The 18,641-nt window shown below is 42.3% G+C and overlaps 1 protein-coding gene across 1 annotated transcript; it reads left to right on the plus strand.

Moving 5' to 3' along the window:
* Positions 1-487: 487 nt before the first annotated feature.
* Positions 488-16,210, plus strand: CDH26 (cadherin 26). The gene is made up of 16 exons (XM_075438478.1): positions 488-520; positions 2,182-2,259; positions 2,344-2,466; positions 2,948-3,109; positions 4,334-4,481; positions 4,860-5,026; positions 5,196-5,324; positions 8,322-8,507; positions 8,697-8,965; positions 9,587-9,729; positions 9,970-10,203; positions 10,739-10,966; positions 12,120-12,244; positions 12,645-12,719; positions 13,762-13,845; positions 14,573-16,210. Exons 1-16 carry the CDS (start codon positions 488-490, stop codon positions 14,762-14,764), a joined length of 2,376 nt encoding a protein of 791 aa, XP_075294593.1. The 3' UTR covers positions 14,765-16,210.
* Positions 16,211-18,641: the final 2,431 nt, after the last annotated feature.

Here is an 18,641-nt window from a genome sequence, read left to right on the forward strand (position 1 = left end):
TAGGAATGGCATTTCCAAGTAACTGTCAAGGAGAGTCACGTGCTTTCTGCTACCTGTATGATGGTCATAAAGCTGCAGTAATGGCACATTTGTTTTCCTAATACTGGAAGTGGCAGGCGCAAACCAACTGAAATAAACACCAGAGGGCTGAGCTTCGCTTTGAGTCATTTCAGTTCTACCGACTCCACAGTTCATTAATTTTTCTGATTTTGGCGGATGTGGAAATACCCCCTCGTCCTGCCGGCCAGCCCCAACGCCAGCGAGCCGGCGGGCGCTGCTCCCTGGGAACCACTCGGGCCGCCGCACGCCATCGCACGGACCCCCGGGGACTCGCCGCGCTGCAGCCGAGCGCCGTGGGGCCGGGCCGCGCCGCGCTGGGGGCCGCGGGGCGCTGCGCAACGGCCGCCGGCCCGACCCCGCCTCCCGCGCTGACCGCCAGGGGGCGCCGCCGGCCCCTTCCCGCGCTGCCTCCGCGCTGCCGCCGGCCATGGAGCTGCGCGCCGCGCTGCTGCTGCTGCAGGTAGGGGCCGCGGGCTCCCCTCGCCGCTTCCCTTTTCTCTTCGATTCCCTTTTCCCTTCCCTTTTCCCTTCCCTTCCCTTCCTTTCCCCTCCCTTCCCTCTTCCCTTCCCTCTTCCCTTCCCTTTTCCCTTCCCTTCCCTTCCCTTCCCCCTTCCCTTCTCCCTTCCCTTCTCCCTTCCCTTCCCCCTTCCCTTTTTCCTTTCCCCTTCCCTTCCCTTTTCCCTTCCCTTCCGTTTTCCCCTCCCTTTCCTTCTCTCTACCAGGCTCAGGTCTCCTGTGAAGGGGTTTCCAGGATCAGGGCCCCCCACTCCTCCTGCCAGGGGTGCCAGGGCGTTCACGCCTGGCAGAGCACGCTGGTGCCTCGTGCGGGCTCTGCTGGGCTGAAGATCCCCCACAGTGACTCAGTGGCATTTCCACCAGTGTTGCTGTGGACTTCGTGGTCCTGAGCTGGCTTGTTCCTTTGTAGCCGTGCCCGTGGCTGGAAGGGATACAGCAGGATACAGAACAGCCAGAGCCATTGCTGTGCCGCAGGTGCACATGGAGGAGATGGGAAGCTGTAAAATACACAATTAAAGCTTCCAACAGAATTACAAGTGCTACACATACACAATGGGGAAAGTAGCTTGTTTGGGGGGGTTCCAGCAGAACTGAACCTGGACCAAAGCTGATAACCACTACATGCAAGTGCCAAGTTAAAGCCCTGCTTGCTGTTTTTACGTCACAGAGTTTTTCTCTGGGTTATCCACCAGCTTTGCAGAGTAGCTCCAAGGCATTACCAGTGAACCCCCATTGCTGGGCAAGTTTATAACCGTGGCAATTTTATAAGTATTTTGTTTCTTCAGAAAAAGGTCATGGGGTAAAGGCCCGACCTTCGCCCAAGTCTAGGCAGGAAGAGCTCTATTTTGTTTTATAAATGCCATTTGAGACATTTGATGGGGTGAATCATAAAGCCCCAAGCTTTCCAACGAACGGTGCAAACTAGGAGGGTGTACAAGTTAGCTGGGACCTAATGGCAATAGTGTAATTTGAGTACTGGCATACTCCTTGGTGACAAAAGACTTTAAGTAAAAAGCAATGTCTGAAGCCGATGCAGGAAGCTTGTGCTTAAAAGAGGCCAAATCCTGCCAATTAGTGTGCAGTCACCATTCTCAACAATTTATTTTACTCATCTGGATTAGAGACTTTAGTCCGGTGTTCATCTTCTGGTAGATCAGCTGTGTTCGGAACACTGAGAGTGACTCAACAGAGTCTCTGAGAGCCTGAAACACTCCCCAGACTGAACTTTTTTCTGGTAGTAGGTTTATGTCCTGTCAATACCAGAAAACTTCTACAGAGACCGAGGTGAATATTTTAAAAACTGGAGATATATGGTTGAAGAAGAGCCATGGAGATAATACCGTGAGCTGTCAAATGCAGTGTTTGCATGTTCTGGGACTGGCATCACCTGACTGGAGACATTAGTATCCAAGCTCTCATGCCAGTTCATTTGGAATGAGATGGGTGATGTTTGTGGAGTTTCCAGGGTTAGAAACAATTTAATACAATGCTGTCAAAACTGAATCGATATGTTTCTGTGAAGCCAAATTCCTTGTAGACAACACATCAGTGATTTCTAGTTAACCACACTTCTCACAATCACGATTTTTTTTTTTCCTCACAAGGTTGCTGCTGCCAACAGTTTTTCTCAGGAAATTGAAAATTTCAGTTTAAGACAAGCCATCCGAGAGAGGAATATTCAGGTTTGTAGTCAATATTATCCAATAACAGACACACAACTGTTAAGATGTAAACTATGACGCTAAATACACTTCTTTATCCAATAGTGGATAGATTCTTACCAATCAGATAGTCTACGTCCTCTACAGCGTACAAAAAGGACCTGGATTATCACCACCATTCCTGTTCAAGAGGAGGACAAAGGACCGTTCCCAAAATATGCTGGAGAGGTACAAACAACCTTTTGGCAAAAGTTCTTCTGAACCTCAGTAGGGTATTCAGCACCACAGATTGTACAATGAAACACCAAAGGTAGGAGAGGGCAAGAACTGTGCATCAAACAGCACCTTTGCAAAAAAAAACCCCAACTTTTTTTGTTCAAAGTCATCTTGAGATAGAGCTGGGTAGAATTGTGTGGTGTGGGGGATATGTTGCCCCTTCCTATGGGAAGCTGCAGGCATACTCTGGGGAAAGACGACTGTAGAGTGGGAGAAGTAAGCGAGTCAATGCACAGAGCTGTGCACCTGCACATTGTGCAGAGAGTGGTGATGCTGCAACCCAGAGAGGTGTTGAGTTGGCTGAGACCAAGCCTGGAAACAGGGCCCCACCTGGAAAGAGAAGGTAAGCAGGAAGGGAATTGGTCTAAAGGCTTTTTATTTCTGTTCCGTCTTCCCTACTCACACTGCATTGTGCTACTTCTCTTTTCAAAAGCTGTTCAATAGCAAATCATTGAATACATCAGTAAAATACTTAATCAGTGGACCTGGGGTAGATGAATCTCCAGAGATTGGATTGTTTTCTATAGAAGATGATATAAATGGACGTGTGTATGTACATCGTACCATTGACAGAGAAAAGACCCCAACTTTTCAGGTAACACACTTTAAAAAAATACTTAAAACTGTTTGCAAATACTGTTTGCTTTCTCATGGCTAAATGCTTCATAAGAATGAGACACACCTATAAGAACTTCAAGTGTGTATTTTTATGACTTCCTCCTCTTATTTTGAACCTCTAAATAAATGCTAAGATGATTGTCTTAGCAGAGACCAACAGGTAACTTTCACATCACTATTGATTATAAACCTTTGTGGCATGTTTGGACTTCCACAAATATCTGTATACTTCTTTTCTATCTTTTTTTAGTATGACCCAAAAACTTGATCATAATCTAAAAAACGAAAGCGTTGTCTGAAAGTCAAATTGTGTTAGAGCTATAGTGTCCAGAACACTGAGTTATAAACCCACAAACTCCTGATCATGATAATGGCAGCAAATTGTTATGCATTAAAAAGAAAAAGGTACTACCGGAGGAGCTGCAAAGCTGTATTACTGTAACTTTACATAAGTGTATATTTCTCCTTAAAAAGCAGAAAAGTGTTCATAAGCAGTAAGTGTAATGAGAGAAATGTGGTAACAACTGTATGAGTGATATATGTGAGTGTGGGTTTGTCTTCCTCTTGCAAAACATCTTCAGTTGTGGTCTCCTTATGTTTATTCCGTGATGACTTCTATTTGTGTCTCTGTGGATTAACTGTACCCAATTGATAGTTACCGTTCCATGTTGCTTTCTGTGCTTTCATAATGAAAAAATAAATTTTGGAGAGCTGTTTATTCTTCCTTACTGGACACATGGCTGTTCTGTGGTAGACATTCTGGGCTTGGTTTTAAAGCAGAAATAAGATGTAGCAAAGGAAAATTCAGCATTCGGAACTGAATCCCCTGCACATGCACAGACATGTAGCCAAAAAATCACAGAAATGCAGCTAGAGAAAACAGGATATGCTACTTAAACAACTACTTCAGAATTGGGAAGCACATGTGGAAGCATTCTTTTGTCTGGCCCCAAGGATGTTTATGTATTTTATATTAGGCAGTCATTTCAAATAACCCAGATCCAGCTCCAGGTACTGATTTTTTTTCAAAGTATTGTTTAATGCACAGGATGACCATTATGAAGCTACTGCCTTGGAAAGGTGAAATAATGACTTTGTGATGCAACCCAAAGCCAAGTGCTAGCCAAATATGACTGAAGCACCTCGAAAACTGAAAGTTTCTATTCATTCTACTCTGATACGTGTGTTGCTGTTCATTTAGATACGTTTCGATATTGTGTGCAGAAAAACTGGTGAACCATTGGACCACCCTTTATTTTTCAAGATAAAGGTTAAAGATATTAATGACAACGCACCTGAGTTTCCCAAGGAGGAATATAGTGTTACAATAAGAGAGAACCACAGTAAAGGTAAGTGCCATCCAAACAAGGGATACTACTGGTTTGTGTAGAACTACTCTCTTTTTAATTCCTTTGTCTTTCTTCTTCCTTTCTTACTAAATCTGTTCTTCTCCCTAGGTTTTACTTAAACACTCATGGGTTTAGGGACTATATCCTGTGAAGGACTTTTTCTTGCCTCTTGACTTCTTGCCTGATTAACCTCAATGTATGTTAGCACAACTTTGGAGACATTATGGAAAAGGCCAAAGTCTTTGCAGGGATAACCAGAGCCACAGGAGGAGTTATAGCTTTCCTTAGGACTTGTGTGTTCAAGAGCCTGCAGATAGGCCTGACAAGCTCCATGTCAAGACTAAACACTTCTATTAATGTCTCAATTCTTCATCATAGATAAGCCAGTTTTCCAAGTTACTGCCTCGGACAAAGATGAAGACGGCACTGCAAATTCTCAGGTGTCCTATTCTCTAAGTATGCAAATGCCCATTCCAGATGGATTCACATTTAATATTGATCCTACCACAGGATCAATACTTCTGACAGGATGCCTGGATTATAAGGTGATGTATATATGGCAGCTTGTTATTGTTTAGTGAATGATGCATATTCAGTACACGTTAACCAGGTATAAGGCAGCGGAGAGTGTCACATCCAGCTTTGTAGCTGACCGGCAAAATGCGGGAGCTGCTTCTGAACTGAGTTTGAAACTTCCTTTCTTTGTTTTTTCAGACTGCCAACTCTTTCAAACTTCTGATTAAAGCCAGTGACCATGGAATGCCCCAGCTGTCATCTACTGCAACAGTGAATGTAGTTGTTGAAGATGCAAACAACCACCTCCCTGTATTTACTAGTGATAATGTAAGGAAAAACCTTATTACTTTACTGAGCCTTCCTAAATACAGTTCACTCCTTCAAATTGCTAAATATGCTCAGTGGTGGAAATAGGAACCCTCAGAACCTGCAGAACTGGGCTAAAACACGTGCAAATAAGCTTTATGTGTTAGAAGAAATACGTCTTTAAAATGTGGCCAGTAAGAGAATGCTTGACTATTGAGAGTGATAAACTTTGTTGGTTTTCTGTGTACAGCACCAGAAGGTTTTTGTCTCACTATTACCAGAAGGATGCTGACAGACTAGCTAATTCTGACATCTGAGGAGCTAAGGTGTTGATCACAATCTACTTCTGAAAGATCCTAGTTTTGATCCATGAAGACCTCAGCGCCTCTACACCTGCTTGCCCACTAACTCAGTACATGCTGATGGGGCAGTTAGGTGTGGTAGCAATGCTTCTGCTGGCACATTCTCTGTGGGTGCTTGTAGAGCATTTGCTGTATGAACGGGAGCAATTGAGCTTGCTGGCAGGAAGAGGGCTCCGAGGAGTTAAAAGCTGTAAACGGGTAGGCAGCTACACTTGAATTCATAGAAGAGCTACCCATTTTCAGGCTCTGGTGCCATTCGTAGCTCAGGTCCCATAAAGACTCTTTTTGTAATTTGCGTGTTGACACATTGTTATGGTTTAACCCTGGCTGACAGCTAAACACTGCACAGCCCTGCAGTGCGATGGGGGAGAGAATTGGAAAGGTAAAAGTGAAAAAACTTGTGGGTTGACATAAAGACAGTTTAACAGGTAGAGCAAAAGCCATGTGTACAAGCAAAGCAAAATAATGAATTCATTCACCACTTCCCATCAGCAGGCAGATGGTTAGCCATCTCCAGGAAAGCAGGGCTCCATCACACAGAATGGTTACTTGGCAAGACAAATGCCATCACTTGGAATGTCCTCGCCTTCAGCCTTCTTCCCTGCAGCATTTATTGCTGAGCACGCACCATATGGCATGGAATATCCCTTCGGTCAGTTGGGGTCAGCTGTCACAGCTGTGTCCCCTCCCAGCCTCTTGTGCACCCCCAGCTCACTCACTGGCAGGGCAGTGTGAGAAACAGAAAAAGGCCTTGATCCTGTGTAAGCACTGCTCAGAATAATTAAAACATCCCTATGTGATCAATGCTGCTTTCATCACAAATCCAAAACATAGCACCATACAAGCTGCTATGAAGAAAATTAACTATCCCAGCCAAAACCTGTACACTCATCCAGCGTGCGGAGTTGTGTCAAGCACTGGTAGGTGACAGTATTTGAAGTTGCGAACAGTAAGAATAGATACTGGGTTACAACAGTGGGTACAGTCACCTACAAAAGCAAACACACTTACTAGTGTGTTACTATGGTAGGTCTCCTACCTGCAGAATGCTGTTTGGAAGACTTGAGGGAATAAGGTTAGATGATCTGTCAAAACAGGTTTATACAAGAATTTTGTGCTTCATCATCATTAACTCCAGGCTAGCAAAATTCCCAGCCTTCTCACAGCAGTGATCTGTTCCCTCTGCCTGAGTACATGTATTATTCTTTACATCATTTTTAAAAGTTGTCATGCAAGGACAGTGTTGTTTACATATTAGAAGGCAAGAGTCTGAATTTTCAGATCTCAACCAGTGATGAACTTATATGAAGAAAATAAACACAATTTACATTCTATTACCATCTCATCTTTTAAAACATATATATTTCTGCCTTAGGTGATTTAATTTGCATTTCTCAGCCTGTCTTTGGAGTGCCAGTTAGGCAAGCTGGTGGCTACACTGCACCATCAAAAACTTAAACCATTGTGAGAAATGTGGTGGTTTGACTGAAATAGAGTTAATTTTCTTCATGCAGTTAGAAACTTTTCTTTCTCATAGCTAGCATGGTCGTTGTTTGGGTTTAGTTCAAGAAGGAATGTAAGAACTTACTGGTATCTCAGCCATTACCAGGGAAACCAAGGTCTTCCTCAACTTCCTATCTGTCAGGTGTGGGGCAGCTAGGAAGTGGGGCATGGAGGGACAGACCTTGGCGGACGTCCAGGCTGATCCATGAAAGTATTCCATACCACCAGCATCATGCTTTGTATATAACTGGACTCAGCTTTTCCAACTCGTCACAACAGTGCTTTTTGGGAGGACTGTTCCAGGCACAACCAGTCCGGTTCAATTCTGTTCGGTTAGTTTCGTTAGTTCGGCCTTTTGCCATTCTGCCATTTTGCAGTTGGCCTTTGGGCCCTCCTGCCTTTGTGGGTCTTTGCTCTCTCCATGGGATCAGCTATTCTGGACCAGAGTGCGGTTTTCCCAGGACTGGCTGCTTGACATGGGTGGAGCTTGTGAGGAATTGCATTTTCTTTTATATATTATTAGTGGTATTATTATCAGTATATTACTATTAATATATTAGTATTATTTTGTTATTCCTACTAAATTATTTTTGTCTCAACCCACGAGTTTTCCCTTTTGTCCATTTCTCCTCTTCGTCCTGCTGGGGGGGAAGGAGAGGGGTGAGTAAGCGGCTGTCTAGGGCTTAGTTGCTGGCTGGGGTTAAACCACGACAGGAAATTACCTAAAATCTTACTTCCTTCCTACAAGGTCAGGTGTGTAACATCTGCAGACTGGTTCTGGCCTAAGCCTGTATGCACCAGTATCTTCTACATGGCAGAAGACAATCCTGGATGAAAAGCCCTAGTGGCATTTATGGGCATATTGCTATAGTCAATATTAGGAGAGACAAGTAGTCTCCTGGTTTTAGACAAAGATCAGGTTTAGTAGTAAGTTCTTTATGAAGTCAGTTGGAATATGTTGGAGGAAGGTGAGTTCTGTAACTCCCATAGGGGTTCTCTGTCACTGAGTGGGGACACATGAACCACTGTGAACAACCACAGTGTGTGCAGAAGTAGCTCCCCATGATCTGGTGGTGGAACTCTGTCTCAAAACTGGCTAACAAGCTTCTTCCTCTTTAGAAGTAGTCTTCACTTGTTTCATTTCCTCTCACAGTACCAGCTACAGATTTCAGCAGGTCAAGAACATCCAGCTGTACTACGGCTCCAAGTGGAAGATAAAGACTTTCCCAACACTCCAGCTTGGAGAGCAAAATACAGATTAACAAAAGGCAATGAAAAGGAACAGTTCACCATTGAGACAGATCCAGACACAAATGAAGGCATTCTGAATATTATCAAGGTAAAGAGGCAGTGATAGATGAGCTACAGCATGGCAATGTTTAGTGGAGCCTGTCTGATTACAAGACCAATAGCTTAGAATCTTGCTGAGTTTGGTGAGCTCAGCTCACCTCTGAGTTCCAGGTATATAGAGATGACTGCCAAACCAAAGGTCATAACTGCTAATCAGACTTTTGTCTGGGTTTTTCAGCCTCTCAACTATGAAGATGGCTCTGACATGAGACTCGTCATTTCTGTAGCAAATGAAGAACCTTTCTTCTCATGTAAAAATGGTATTGTGATGATCTCAAGCCTAGAATCCATGAATACAACTGTGAACATAAAGGTCTTACAGTCACAAAGTGCTCCTAGGTTTCATCCTCCTATGCTTATTGTCCAAAAAGAAGATTCAATGAAGCCTGGGAGGGTATTTAGAAGGTATCCTGCCACATATCCAGATGGTGTGCCAAATAAGATAAAGTAAGTGGAGATCCTTCTAAATCTCAGAATAAGAAATAGCTTAGGAATATAATGAGGTTTTCAAGTTTAATTTGGTGTATGTACATATGTAAATATACATATGCGTACATATATTTACAGTTATATGACCATATGCATTAGAGGTGCAGGTTTACTACTGATGATACTGCAGATCCAGATAGCTGGTTCTGTAAGATACAATTTAAAGGTGCAGTCAGTCCTCAGTTGCTCAATGTTTCTGTTGTTTTCGAAATAGTTTTGCCTAAAACTAGGTTGCATTAGTTACATTGTACTTTTGACAACAAAATTTTGATGCTGTAGAAAGGACTAGGTTATGCTTGGCTATAAGAATGGTAATCTGATGTGGAAATTAGATACTGCCTTAGCCCCTAGGAACAGTTTTGATGGGCCTGTACAAGGTATGGGGACTTGTATGGGCTGTGTTGAAACACACAGCTTGTCATAGTAAAACAAAAAGTAAGCAACAAAAGTAAGCATAACTACCAAGTAAAAATACCTACTGAGCTCAAAAGGACAAAGACAAGTGCAGCAGAAATTTTCTGTTCTTCAAAATCCATTTAAGAAAATATGGCACTTGTTACTTTTTCCTTTCTTTTTAAGATATGAACTAGCCCATGACCCAGATGGTTGGCTGAGTGTGGATGAGAATTCCGGAGTTCTTACTGTGGCAAAAGAGTTTGATCAAGAATCCTCTTATGTGAACAACAGCCTGTACACCATCATTGTTCATGCCATTGATCATGGTAAGTAACCAGTCAGAAAATACTCGAGCAGTGTGTGGGCTGTTTGAGATGAGGTGCATGTTAGATAAAATGATAGCAAGACTGTGGATCTGGGTGCAGAATGGTAATGCAGAATACCCTAATATTTAAAACTTGTGCTGTGTGCCTAATAGGATAAACCAGACAGAGATCCTGCCAGTGAACTGGCTTTTGTCAATACCCAGTTACGAGTATTTTTCTGTTTCTTTTGCTCCTATCTAGGTGTTCCACCACAGACTGGTACGGGCACCATCCTGCTTTACTTGTCTGATATTAATGGTCATATGCCAACATTAGTGGCTCCTTTTTTAGATGTATGTGACAAAAAAGTAGGGACACCGCTCATTATAAAAGCTAAGTCTGCTCCGGTCTATTCACATTCTGGGCCATTTACATTTGAGCTGGCTGAGGACTCCGAAGATATGAAGCATAACTGGAAATTAGGAAGGAACTTTGGTGAGTTTTTCCTTTCATGTCCTTCACGAGAAGTTTATTGTCACTTACATGCCCTCTAGTTATTTCACTGTCTCTTACTGTTATGGTTTGTTATTGATTAGTCTCAATGAGACTGAAAGGACATGGAAAAACAGCTTTCAAAATACCAAGTTACTGCAATTTGGAAAAAAGTTGCATTGTTCTTCATCTCTGCTGAGGACAGAGCAGAAGGAATGTGCTCAAATTGCAGAAAGGGGGATAAGACAACTGAGGAACCCCTTCTGCATTTGATTAACTTCCTAATGAGTTCTAGAGATTATCAGTGCAGCTATGCCAGAATGCAGCAAGACTGGGACAGATCTCTTTGTCCAGAAGGTTCGGCAAGGCGATAAAGTGGGATGTCATTTTGTCCTATTTACTATGGCGCGTTAAGGCTGGAAAAAGTATTTGAAATTGGGGTGCAAATGAGTTTCCCTTTGCTTATCAAGAGTAGGGACTGTAGAATGTCAGAATTCTTTGTATGAGTCTTAGAATGATTTGCTTGTCTTCTTTTTAGGGCAATCAGTTGAACTTTTAATGTTAAGAAGCCTTCCACAAGGTAGCTACTTGGTGCCCATGATTATTCAGGACTGGCAAGGATTTTCTACAAAGCAGAATCAGCACGTTAGGCTCTGCTTTTGCACAGATGGACATACATGCGAAGATTCATCACTTCCACAAGCAGCAGTGAGACTTGGAGGTGGTGCCATTGCAGTAATAATGACGGCTTTCTTATTACTACTGGGTAAGTAACCTCCGAACTTATGCATGCAAGTTATCTGTCATCTGCCCATTGGAGCTCATTGCAATTGCAGCTCGTGAACATGTGCTCAAATCTACCAGCCTTAACAAGAAAGACCATTTGCCGTAATGTATTAGTGTGTATACAATCAAGGTGCAAGCGGTTAATACTTGCACTCCTCGTGGCGCTGCCATCCATGTGTTCTGGTCCATGACCCATTCTCTCTTCAAATTTTACAAAGAAAGACCTTAGTTGTCTGACACAAGACATTGCCATTTCCATTTAGTAACTGAAGAGATCTTTTTTGATATCCAAGAAAACTTTGAAATTACTAGGCACTACGAGAAAACGTGTAATGCAGAGGAAGGTAGTATTGAAGGCTGACAACACAGGGTAAAAGACACTAGAAAGATTAGTGAAACTTATCTGCACTTGTGTGGGGGATGTGAAAAGGTGAGGACTGTGTATTATAGAGAAGTGAAAAATGGAAGATAACATGGATGCATGGAATACTGTTGTATGAACAATAATAAACACAAGTATGTAACCTAGAAGAAAGAAAATATCTAAACTGAGAGAACAGAAATGTAATGTTAACACATGGAGTTTTTCAGCTTGTTACTTGTGAAAATCATTATATTGTGGGTGGAAGACGACTGGCAAATGTAAATGTGTTGTTTAAGCTGAACTCCAGTACCACAAAGTAAATTGAATAAAATTGAATACTTGACTTTTTTTACATTAACCAGTTACTGGCTAACTGGAAGTAATGAGTTTTTCCCATAGGGTTACACTACATGGCAACAGCTCGTTACAGAGCTGCTTCCTCTGTAACAGCTCATGTTGTTCACTGCTGAAGAGATGAACTACTGATTCTCTATATGAAGCAAAAATTAACAGATTATCTGACCACTATTCCTCTGGTTGCCTGTGATTGATCTAGTATGTCTGCCTGCTCAGTGCAGCGCTCTGTGGAGATAATAGCTTGATTTGCTAAAGCAAGCTAAGCACTCCAGGGCAAGCATTGCATCTGCACAGCTACATTGCTGGAGGTTTCTGCGTTAGCTTGTTTGGAACTAGGCTAGGTACCTCACCAACCCATGGTATTGAGCCGTACAGATCTATTCACAATGCTCATTTCAACTTGTTTCAACAGTTTCCAGTATTCTACTTTGCTGGTTTTACGTGCCAGGATCTAAAAGCAAAGCCATTGTTCTACCTCAAGAAGGTGAACAGAGTTTAATCAACTATAATGAAGAGAGCAGGATGTCTTTATCTCAAGTAAGTGCAAAAGCATATATTCACATTACCCCATCAGTGTTTTGTGGCTGAATCTGGTATCAGTCATATCTTTTATTGTTTCCTCTGGTTTTGGTACTGAGCGAAATAAAGCTTTTTTGCCACTAAGGAGATCTGGGGAGTGGTATTCTGCATGAACTAGATAATGCTACTCTGGTGACAGACTACCATTTTTCAGCATCAGCAGGACGTTCCCAGGTGCCTCATCCTACTGATCAATCCAACAGATGGGGAGGCACATCATCTCTTGTCCCACTGCACATACTAGTGTTTTCAGCAAGGAAGTAAATGAAAGTGAAAAAGGGAATAGTCTGCAATAAAGTGTGATCCTTCACAGCCTACTTCAGTTTCTTAGTAATATCATCCCTCTCCCTGTATGCAGGCTAAACTGGATATTACAGATTATGCTGCTCTACCACCTGTTTCTGTTGAGACTGGAAAAGAAGTGATTGCTGAGGTAACTGTCCATTTCCTTATTTAAGTGCCCTTTTAATACCACAGAAATTGGTAATCCCAAGAATGAGGTTTAGTATTAATGACAGTGGGAAGAATAATGCAATATACTTCAATTAGAAAATAAATATCACTTGGAGATTCCACTGCTATTTAAAATAGTTTCGACAACTTATTTTTTCCTAACAGCTTTCAGTTTGAGACTGGTGCTTCTTTTCATTAGTTATTGTTCTAAATATTTGGAAGTGTAATTTTTTCCAGAATTCTTATCACAATACCTGAATTGATACGCACAAGATTTTATTCAGTTCTTGGTATAAGTGAAATGGAACCATTGTTCTTCAGATATCTATCAAAAACTTGCTGGTAAACATCTTCTACTTAACATACTGCAAAAGTGTGGACAGGATTTAAGAGTATTTTTATGACTACAGGATGTACTTCTGGGGGTTTGAAGGCTTTTGAGTTTGTTTTGTGGATTTTTGTACTATATTATCTAACAGATGTCTATTTTTATTGTAAAGAATGCCTGAAGGAAATTCTGCTCTGCTTCAGTAGGTGACTGCCATGTGCTCTGTTCATAAGTGCGTAGTGATCACTCTAGAGACTCCAAGAACAATCTCTGTCTTACAGCGGGCAAAGAAAATGTAAAATGGTCTTTTTTATCTATGTGAGAACCCAGTTCCACAATCCTTAAGAGCCTATTTAGGAGCTAGGATTACCTGTATGAGTAGACATTATAAAGTTCTGAGGTCGTGTTTGGTGCCGCTAATGAAAAAGAATCCAATAAATGTAGAGGAAGAAACATATTTAATTATTGGATATTACGAAGAATGCCTACAGTTGGTGGCTCCACGTACACATGGAGTATGTACTCACAAGAAGAAACAGTCCCTGAATGGAAAACGCTGCAGTGTAACTGGAGAAGACAGCACAAGAGAAATGAATGTAACAGAGAAAGATAGCTGGATTTATTTGTATCCGAAAGAAATGTCAGTGGGTGACTTTATACTGGTCAAACCTGAGATACTGTGTCTGTCTTCCAGGACAGCCTGTGTGCTAATTGCGAGACATTCCAACTAAGACACCTTGATTGCATTATACGGACAGTGGACAGAACACTGGGTCAGGTAAGAAATGAATGTTGAATCCCTCCTTTACCAAGCTGGCTTGCAAGAGTAGGAAACTTCTTCCATGCAAAACTGGAAAGCTGCTGTGGCTTCAGCTGCTCTCTCAGCCCACATCTAAGAAGCATTGCAATCAAAAGCAAGGGGTATATTTGATGGGGAGACATTGAAGACTCTTTCTTGTTGAAAATATTTTGTCTTCTAGACTTCTTGCTGCCTCTGGCTGCTCACCCAGCAGTTACTGCAAGCCTGGGGGTCTGCCACTGGGAACAAATTCTTGGAGACGGGGAGGGAAGGTGGGGCTGAAATGCTTTCTGTCGCTGTGCAGGGTTAAAATCTGGCTGCCTGCTCTTCGACTTCTGTGCTAGCCAGGAAATCCTAGTTCCTCTTGCCATGTCCTGTCTGGCCGCTGCACTTTCACAGACCTGTCCCTCATGCCTCCTTGGGCCAAACTGCATGCCTCCACGCAGTCATGGTTACTTGATAGCTGGCTGGCCCAGGGCAGATCAAATTCTCCTTGCTGCCTCATTTGTACTCTAGGGAAAGTTCACCTCTGGTGCTTATGCAGCAGAGAGTTTCAGTGAAACTTCTCCTTATCCGAGAAAGACTCATACCTTTCACTGTAACCTCCTGGCTTACCTGCCTAATTTGCATACCATGAATTCCTTTACTTTCTGAAAGGGCAATAGGAGCTGCCATGGTGATTTGTATTTTTTCTTTCCTTCTGTAGAAACTGTATTACCAAAACACACTGGAAGATTACGGGTCCATCTATAAACCTTACAGCTATGCTGAGGAAGGAGGACTAGAGCGAAGTGACTCCTTCTGCTCTGTCTCCATTGGCAGTGAGGACTTGCCTGTTGATTTTTTGAACACTTTGGGACCAAAATTTTCTGCTCTGGAAGAAATCTGTCAGAAGTGATTTCCATAATTCACTTAATTTCAAAAGGCTGTGACTACTTAATGGTGTTGCAAATGCTTCTGGCAGGAGCCCTGGCAAAATCGGAAAGTGTGCTTGAAAGTGTTGCAGTATGTTTGCACCATGAGTACCTGGCCTTTGATTCTTCCTGCCTACACTGTTTGCATGCCTGCAGCCACGAGTGTGATGTTTCTGGAAGGTCCACACTACCCTGAAGAGATGACAGAGTGATTTTGGCATATTCTGTGCAGGCTTACACAAATAGAAGATCTGATATTAAGGATTCTCAATTTAGTAAAAAACCAGATCTACTAGGCTAGAATTCCACTCAAAGTTCCATATGGAAATAACCCAGTTTTGAACAGAGAACGCAATTACCAGGTAGGCCAGAGATACAGTCCTTTCTCCAGTAAGTGGTCTGTTTAAATCCAAGATGGACTTTTGTACATCACCATGTGGATCTGACTTGATGGTCAGATCTCTTATTTCTATATGACACTGAAACAGCTAAGAGAAAGTGCACTTCTACTCTTAGTGTGACTGTAACTGCATAGTGACCGGAGAGGTCTGCACTGTCCTTGCCTTTTAGCATAAAGCAGTCACCTAGTGCCTGCACGCTTATGCTGGCATCTGTTGGCTGGTAGTATTATTACAGTAGTGTAAGTACTCAATGCTAAGACATTGTTGACAGAGGACAAGTTATGGTTATTCCTTTCATTCAAATAACAACCTTCTCTAAATTAGCTACAAGTGACCATGATGAAGAAATTCATGGGTTCCCTCAGGCTCCAATGATAAAACAGATGACATGATAAAGAAAGGACGGTATCAGTTTCCCGATACAGAAACCACAGATGTGTTACTTGCAGATTTTGCGATTTGTGCATGTCTGCATGGGCACAGTTGACCTATGGTCAGTTACAGCATGATGGCTATCAGCGCTACAATACGTGAACAAGGAAAGAATAGCTCATTCTGCCATTAGGTAAGTTATACAGGCAGTAAGAGATGGAATTAGTCACAAATCTTAATTCTGTTCTATTACAATGCCATGCTAAAAGAAAAATGCTTTGCCCAAGGCAAGCACTAAGTCTGGTATCTAAGGCACTGTTCTTCTGTTTCAAAGTTTACTTAAACAATACATTTAGCTTTTGCTCAGATGTTATTAACTAATAAGTCAAGGTTGGAAGCTTGAGTCAACTGTGATAAAAGAATCTGGCTGAGTGGCAGGCAGCTAAGTTTTCTACATGCCAGGAGCAGGATCTGTTCACACAATAAATCACCACTCTGATAAACTGTCCTTAACTTACAATTCCAGATGGAAGACTTCAAATCAGGCCAGTGATTCAGCAGCACTGCTAATAATTGAGATGACTTTTTTTATTGCAAACTATAACCGTATTGGTAAGATTAGAATTGTGCTGTGTTTTGCTATTTCTTTTAAAAATTATGGAGGATTAAAAATAATAATTAGAGTATTCTGTGTGTTTATTGGTCATGTAGACTTGTGTTGGATCTATAGCACACCACGTTTACAAACACCAGAACATTAGATGTGATCAGATCCACAGTTGCTACAGCCAGAAAAAGTTGTCTCTCTCTTGCATAGAAAAAAATGAACAGTTTTAATGAAAAGGTATTGTGTAGCAACGGAGAACATTCACTGGGGGTTCTTGCAATCATATGTGGTGTGCTCGTACAGGCAGTAACATTCATTATTTCACCAATATTGTTGACCTTCGCAGCAGCTTTTTACGCCATTCCTTTTGACCACACCTGAGGAATATGTGCTCTGCTATGGTCGTGTCAAACCAGTACAAAGTCTTTAGTATATACAGTCTTGGAGCAAGCAGTGATGGAAATAACAAATAGTTAAAAACCTTCGTTTTACAGATAAGGGACTGATGCACCAAAATCAGGTTATCTCCCGCAGTCAGAAAAAGACTTGCAGAATGGATCTAGATTTTCAGAATCCCCTTTTGGCACTGTAATCACTGAAGTCTCATTATATTCACAATTCCTGTCAGGTCCTGTCATTTGTGCAATTACCTAGACAAAAAGTATTCCTCCTTCTTCTCACTATGGATTTCAATTACAAATTTGGTGATGTGCCACTTGAACTCTTGCTAATGATCACAGTGTTTGTTGATCTTTTTATCTAGCTATGGTAGCTGTATATAGTGCAATAATTAGGTGTTCAGCTCATTTGAATGATTGTGCTAAGATTTTAAATGTCACCATGTGCTTTTTAATAGGAATAAGTACTTTTATGTAGGAACGACAAAGCTTGCTACCAACACCTAAATAACCCCTGGAACTGCTGAAAACTATTATGATCTGTGCTGCCAAAATAAGGACAGGTAATCTGTCATGCATCAACCAGAGATGTCTGGACAACAGCAAAAGTGAACAGAGGATCCAGAAAGTCTGGTGTTGTAGGTCTGTGTCTCAGCTCCATATGACAATTACTTCTTTCTCCATCTGTGCATAAGGTTTCACTTTATGTTTATTCTCAAATGGGAGTGAAGAAAACCCAAATTAGTTTATTAATCTTCCTTTGTCTTAAAAACTAGAAACATCTGCTTGAGACATCAGTAACTTTTTAGTGGAGTTTGGCCCAGGTTGATGAGGTGTACTCCACTACTAAAGCACTACAAGCAAAAAGGTTTATTTAGGGGCTTTCATGAGATCTAATGATTACTGAGTAGTGAAAATGAGGCATAAATCCAAAAATTTCTCACCTACTTCACACATTTGCATCAATCACACTTTTACAGACGCTATTGCAGGAAGCTAGTCAGTGATGCTGAGGTCTATATCAGGAGACAAACCAAGAGGTGAGTGTCTGGAGGCAGCATGGTTACCTGTGCTACGCAACACACTGGATATTGCCATGATACCCCAGCCAGGCTTTGGGCCTCAAGACTGCTGCTGCCTTATCTGCACTGAGGGTGGCAGCGAACTATCAGACTCCCAGTCTCTGAGGGAGCTTTCGAATGCTCCCATGAAGGTTGAGGCCAGGTCCCTGCCTGACACATACCCCTCCTCTGTCAGTGCCTTGCAGCAAACCTGGGCTGAGTTGCCTTTAGTCAAGGCAACTTGCCATATTTCTTCCCAGGGCCCCTCAGCTTCTGCCTCACGCCCTCCTGCCTCCAAAGGCAGGCAGACAGCTCATGCATCGCCCACAGCCTGCAAAGAAATAGCCATTGCGCAAGGGACAACGCCAGGGCTGATGTCGGAGGAGTCCTGTCTATGCAGACACAAGTGTGTATTATCCGTTGGCTCAGCTTATGCTTTGCTTGTACATAATGGCAGAGGGAGCATGTGAAGCCTCTGGTTTGTTCAGGGTCTGCTTTAAACTAAATACCTTCATGGCTTGCTGTTTTGTAAATGCTGGTGATGGGCTATAGTGTTTCAATTACCTGTTCACAGCGAGAGGTCTAATCATGATGCCTGTGAATCCCCATCACTTCTGGCCCCTGCTGTGCCCGAGTCAGTGGGAGTCCCAGCAGCACAAATGTTTATCTCCGCACAAGCTTCATCTCTGTCTTTGTTTTGCCTCATTTATAAAAATCTTACTTTAAAGTAAATGACACACAATCAGTAAAGGGGAAATTAATCACACTGGAACCAAACTTCTGACACTGCGTTTTAAAGGAAACGAGAGACTGATCAGAGGATGGTCCTACAGAGAGTGGATGTCAGCACGTTAGCAATAAAATCTTTTTGTCTCAGACAGAAAGCATTTTCCCTGTCTGGTGTTTCCTGTACTCTGCTGAGCACGGCAGATCCCCTGGGATCTTTAGGATGCCACAGAGGAGTATAACTTTTAATCAAATCTTTCTGTGCCAGTCTGGGGTCATTGTCTCTCTTGTGAAGG

The sequence above is a fragment of the Opisthocomus hoazin genome, chromosome 18, assembly GCF_030867145.1.
Source record: "Opisthocomus hoazin isolate bOpiHoa1 chromosome 18, bOpiHoa1.hap1, whole genome shotgun sequence".
Taxonomy (NCBI): Eukaryota; Metazoa; Chordata; class Aves; order Opisthocomiformes; family Opisthocomidae; genus Opisthocomus; species Opisthocomus hoazin.